At 39.2% G+C, this 6,225-nt stretch overlaps 1 protein-coding gene across 1 annotated transcript; it reads left to right on the forward strand.

Moving 5' to 3' along the window:
- The first annotated feature begins 4,800 nt into the window (after positions 1 to 4,800).
- On the forward strand, positions 4,801 to 5,469 carry LOC139900165 (uncharacterized). The gene has a single exon (XM_071882959.1). The coding sequence runs from the start codon at positions 4,801 to 4,803 to the stop codon at positions 5,467 to 5,469; it is 669 nt and encodes a 222-aa protein (XP_071739060.1).
- The last annotated feature ends 756 nt before the right edge of the window (positions 5,470 to 6,225 follow it).

The following is a 6,225-nucleotide window of genomic DNA, read 5'->3' on the forward strand; positions in this document are numbered from 1 at the left end:
TTGGGACCAGAATCAATGAACACGAATCTAAGGCAAACGGGAAGAAGGAAGAAGTTAGTTGGAAGATGAACGTTTCCAAAATGAATAACAATAATCCTAAAACCTGGAAGGAGATCCCTAAAACCGATGAAAACTACCACCATAACCAGAACACTAAACCTAACCCTACACCTTCCGAAGCTTACCCCAAGAATGTAAAACAACAAAACCACAACCAAACCACCAATACACCACCCTGCAATCACGATTATGTTGGCAACAACAGCAGAAAACCGGATATGACAACTGATAATGAAAATTTGTTTCGTTCCTTTACGATTGAGAACAATGGTGATAACTGCGTTTTACTCGCACACTCGTTAGTCGGAGAAGTGGTTAATTATGGTATCCTACAGCAATTTAAACGCCTATGTGATGTCGAAGGACTCGGGGAGGCTAATATTAAATACATCGGTGGTCTTCAGGTTAGCTTAATCTTTTATAATGAAAGGGCGTGTAACAATATCCTGTCGAATAAACATCATGGCATCAGAAGGTGGATTCAAAACCTAAGGAGATGGGAAGAGTCTCATATTTACCCTGGGAGGTTAACGTGGATAGAGATCTATGGCGTTCCAATTACAAAGTGGAATGAAAAAACCTTTTCGGATATTGGAAGTTTATGGGGCTCTATTGTGAAAATGGAAAATTGTCATTTTGATGGAACACAAAATCTTATTGCTGGAAGGGTATTGCTTAACGTGGATCAACCTGAACCAATTAACGACTCTGTTCTAATTCACCAAGGTAGTATTGACTTCTTCATTCATGCATTTGAAGACACTAGGAACATTATCCAGATGGATTTAGAAGAATTCAAATCTGAAGATGATGAAAACAAATCCATTAATTCGTACGAGTCTGACAATATGGATGAAGATGAACCATACTCCTCCGATGAAGAAACTCTACCGGAAAAAACTCCGATCAAGTGTCCGACTACGTCACTGGAAAATGTTAATGGTTCAAAGAAGGTTGAAACTGAAGGGTCCTTTTCTCAGATACCAAAAAATGTTGAGAATTCCGAAAACCCTAATAATGAGTGCATTAATGTAAAAGATACCTCGGGCACATATGTTCAAGATACGCATGATAAAAATGTTAATTGTGTGGACCCCACGTCTTTAGCTGAACCAACCGATGAGGCTAATTCCTCTGTTGGGCTTTCACAAGCTGGGCCCAAACTATCCCATTTGGATAACCCAACTACCAAAAGCTTCATGGAGGGCATCACTAATGGTCTCAAATTGTTTGGGCCAAAACATGGTGGACCATCAACCGACCTATGGAACAAAGAAATTGATGGGAGCCCACATCAAATAACAAACTTCGTAAAAGGGTTAAAAGATTCTATCTCATGTGACCCTCAACATCAAAACAGGACATGTATAATCTCGATCACATCAAATAGTGACGAAAGCAAGAGCAAGAATTCCTTATCCTGGCATAAAATCCGCAACTGGCATAATTCTTCTCGCATCAACTATGCCAAGAAGATTGCTAGGGAGAAGAGAAAATCAACGATAGGTGTTTCATGTGGATCGAAAAGGGCTCGTTCTCCATCAAATGAAGAAATCCTTCAATCGAAATCGAAGAAAATAATTCATGCTGATGACCCAAATCATAGTGACTCTGAGGCTAGCATTAACCTCCATGAATTTACCAGGGTCCTCGGGTTCAATACGGAACATGAAGGCTAACTCAACCAAATACCCACTCGTGTTTGTGTCTTCCTGAAGTAATCAATGAAGATACTATCCGTAAACATTCGAGGTTTTAATCAAGATGGGAAACGAGGATGGTTCAAACAACTAATTCGAGATTCCAATCCCATAATTGCAGCTGTGCAGGAAACCAAACGAAAGAAGTTCAGTGACATTTGGATTGAAAACGTTTGGGGCTCACAACACGCGAAATATGCAGTCAAAGAAAGCAACGGGAGATCTGGAGGCCTTTTATTGATTTGAGATGATAGCATCTTTCGAGTAGATTGTGCGGTGGAAGGCGAATTCTTCGTTGCAATCAAAGGTAAACTTTCCAATTATGATTCCGAAATTGTGATTGTTAATGTTTACGGCCCCCATTGTGATACGAAAAAAAGGAGATTTTGGGATAGCTTAGATGAGCTTTTGGCGTATAATAATGCTGCGTGGGTATTCTGTGGTGATTTTAATGAGGTTAGGAATATAAATGAAAGGGAAAACACAAACTTCATACCTAATCGTGCGGCTAGATTTAACAATTTCATTAGCAACAATGGCCTGATCGAAATCCCATTATCGGGCAGGAGGTTCACAAGAATTAGCAATGATGGGTTGCGTTTCAGTAAGTTAGATTGTTTTCTAGTCTGTGATAAATTTAACTCGTTATGGAATGATTTGTCCGTTCATGCTTTAGACAGGAACTTATCCGATCATACCCCATTGATTCTTAAGAATGGATTGTCTGACTTCGGGCCCAAGCCCACACGTGTGTTTAATGCCTGGATCGAATCAGAAGAATCGGCCCAAATTATTGCCGAGACCTGGAACCAACCGATTGACTTCTGCAGACCAGATACAGCATTCAGAATCAAACTTAAAAACGTTAAGTCTCGAATCAAGAACTGGAGCAGCAACATTTTCGGTAAGTTAGATTCCGAATTAAAACAGCTGAATGATATATGTAACTTTTGGGATATCGAGGCAGAGAAAAGAAATCTTACGGATTCTGAACGAAGTGAATGGTTAAACTGCCGAAACATGTGGGCCGAAAAGGATAGAATTAAATGCAACATATTAAAACAAAAAGCCCGTTCTAAATGGGCGGTTGATGGAGACGAGAATTCAAAATACTTCCATTCTATTATTAGAAGAAAAAACAACAAAAACAATATTCGGGGTTTACATATAGACGGTGTATGGTAAGAAAATCCAGATGACATAAAAAATGAAGTCTTTAGATTCTTCAAATCCTTTTATGAAGACCCGAATGTTAGCCATTTTGATTTTGAAGGATTCGAAACTTTGAAAATCTCTCAAGATGATGCATCCTCTCTTGAACGTCCATTTAGTGAAGACGAAGTTTGGCTAGCTATCAAAGATTGTGATGCTTCGAAGGCACCCGGTCCCGATGGATTCAATTTCTACTTTTATCATAAATATTGGGGTGTGATCAAAGAAGATTTGATGAAAGCGATTCAATAGTTTTGGAGTAGTGGTGATATCACATCAGGATGTAGCGCTTCGTTTATTGCATTAATCCCGAAGAAAAGCGACCCGATCTCTTTGCATGATTATAAGCCAATAAGCCTCATTGGGAGCTATTACAAAATATTGTCAAAACTACTAGCAAATAGGATTCGAATCGTGATCGACAAGCTTGTAGGTAACGAACAAAGTGCCTTCATTCAAGGAAGATCGATCCTTGATAGCATCTTAATTGCTAATGAATTGGTGGGGGAAGTCAAGAATAATAAAGCGAGTTGCTTCATATTTAAAGCGGATTTTGAGAAAGCATTTGGTAGTGTCCGATGGAGCTTTCTTTTCGACATCATGAACAAGATGGGTTTCGGATCTAAATGGCTAAAATGGATGGATTCTTGCTTTAAATCTGCGTCCATTTCGGTCCTCGTTAATGGATCACCAACAAAGGAATTTCGACTTCAAAGAGGGATTCGTCAAGGAGACCCCCTATCTCCTTATCTCTTCATCATTGCTAGCGAAGGTTTGAATATTCTAGCAAAAATCGCGGTTACAAAGAAGATCATAAGGGGGTTGAAATTGGACGGGACAAAATAAATATTTCACATCTTCAATTCGCGGATGATACAATATTCTTTGGAGATTGGAATAAAAGAAACATCACCAATGTCCATAAAACTCTCGAATGCTACAAAAAGGTGTCGGGACTTAAAATAAATATGCAAAAAGTCACCTATATGGTATCGAAATAGCTCGAGAGGAATTAGAACTTATGGCTCGTAAATTGGGATGTATCCCGGATTCTCTTCCCTTCACCTACTTAGGGTTGCCGATTGGTGAAAGGTTGCACAAAAAAGAAGCATGGAAACCCGTTATTGATAAATTTAGCAAACGATTGTCGGATTGGAATGCAAGAATGAGGTCATTCGGTGGTAGGTTAACACTCTTAAAGGCGGTGCTCAATAGTCTCCCTCTATACTTCTTCTCGTTGTTTCGCGCTCCATCTTGCATCATCAATCTCCTTGAAGGTATGAGACGTAAATTTTTTTGGGGCGGGTCGGGGGTTGAAAATAAACTTTCTTGGGTCAAATGGGACACAATTCTCTTACCATACAAAGAGGGCGGGTTGAACATTGGGAGTCTTAAAGCAAAAAATTGGTCACTTCTTATCAAATGGTGGTGGCGCTTTTATACCGAACCCGATTCATTATGGGTCAAAACGATTAAAAGCATTTATGGGCGGGACGGGGGGTTGGGTTCTAATCGTGTTAATGACTTCATTAAGCAGAACACTGTATGGCGGAATATCATCAAAGTGGGAGACGACTTAACTAATCGCGGCATCAACGTGAAAGAACTATTCATAAGACAGATAGGCGACGGCAGGGACATCAGATTCTGGCTCGATCAGTGGGCTTCGATTGGGCCTCTCAAAAACACATTTCACCGTTTGTTTCGACTTGAAAAGCAACCCTCAATAGACGTCCGAAGCAGAGTTTCGTTCGATAATAACACGTGGTGCTTCAATTGGGATTGGTCATGAGTTCTTACAGGCAGGTTACACGGGGAAATCAATAACATGATATACATCATCAAAACAGTTTCGATATCAGGGAGTGGCGCAAACAAGTGGAAATTTTCGGGTGATAAAAGTGGATCGTTTGTTACAAAATCAATGGCGAAAACAATAGATGACAAATTAATTTCAAGAGAGACTAATCCTACGGCGACTATCAAGAATAACCTAGTTCCATTAAAAGTTGGAATCTTCGTTTGGAGAGTTCTTAGGAAAAGAATCGTGGTGAGAGTGGAACTTGATCGGAGGGGGATCGATTTAGACACATTATTATGCCCCTTATGTAATGATGTGGTTGAATCGGTAGATCACGCCATTTACTCATGCAAATCCGCTAAAGATGTATGGATTGACATCCTTAAATGGTGGAATCTTTTCCTCCCTTCGGGGGCCACTTTTGAAGATTTGATCAAGGGCTCGAACTCTCCAACAATGAACTCAAATATGTGGAAAGTTTGGCAAGCGGTTGTGTGGGTAACATGTTACTTGATTTGGAAAAATAGAAACCTCAAGGTCTTCAAAAACGATTCTTGGGCGGCTCCGAAGATCATTTGCGAAATACAAGTGAAATCATTTGAATGGATTCAAAATCGTTCGAGAAAATCTTTTCCGTCTTGGCAACAATGGCTCACTAGACCAAACGCAATAGATCCTAATTTTGACCCGGGTTGAATAGCATAAGCATTCGTAGTAATGATTTTCGTATCGTGTATCTTTATTTCCTCGTGTATCTTGTATTGTAATTCTCGTGTCCGGTGGTGGTAGCTATTTCGGCTACCTCACCATCCTGTACATACTTCCTTTTAATAGATAAATTGCTTTTCAAAAAAAAAAAAATGGAATAAAAATTTGAAATGGACGAAATTACCCTCACATGCGTGACACATGTGAGGGATTAATGTTTAATAGATGATGGTAGTTACTCTGAGGTACCAACAACGTAATTCAAGTTAAATGTAGGTACCAACCATGCAAAAAAAATAGTTTAGGTGTTGTCATGATAATCTCAACAAACCACAGGTACTATCGATGTAATTTTTTCGTTGAGAAACTTATGACTCGTGAAGTTGTGATGTTCTGTTTTTACATACTTCGTATAACTTTTGGGGAATTGTTGACCGATCATGTCTTTCATACAACAACAACAACAACAAAATCCAATACCACAATGAGTGGTGTATGGGGGAGGTGAGATGTAGACAATCATTCCCCTATCCGAGAATAGAAACAAGTCCTTTCTCTACCCAGAAAGTAGAGAAAGTCATCTCTTTCTCTACCCGATCATGTCTTTCATATTTCACATTTTTAATTTTATTTTATTTTATTTATTAATAGATCATTAGGCCTCACTGAATTAATAGATGCTTTTTTTCAAAACAACGACAATACCCAATCTCGCACACGCTTTATTTTCAAAAGCGTGTTGAT

This window comes from Rutidosis leptorrhynchoides, chromosome 3 (assembly GCF_046630445.1).
Source record: "Rutidosis leptorrhynchoides isolate AG116_Rl617_1_P2 chromosome 3, CSIRO_AGI_Rlap_v1, whole genome shotgun sequence".
Lineage (NCBI taxonomy): Eukaryota > Viridiplantae > Streptophyta > Magnoliopsida > Asterales > Asteraceae > Rutidosis > Rutidosis leptorrhynchoides.

Bases quoted from the DNA above. Each gene is read 5' to 3' on its own strand.
- LOC139900165 (XM_071882959.1), top strand. From the start codon at position 4,801: ATGATATACATCATCAAAACAGTTTCGATATCAGGGAGTGGCGCAAAC.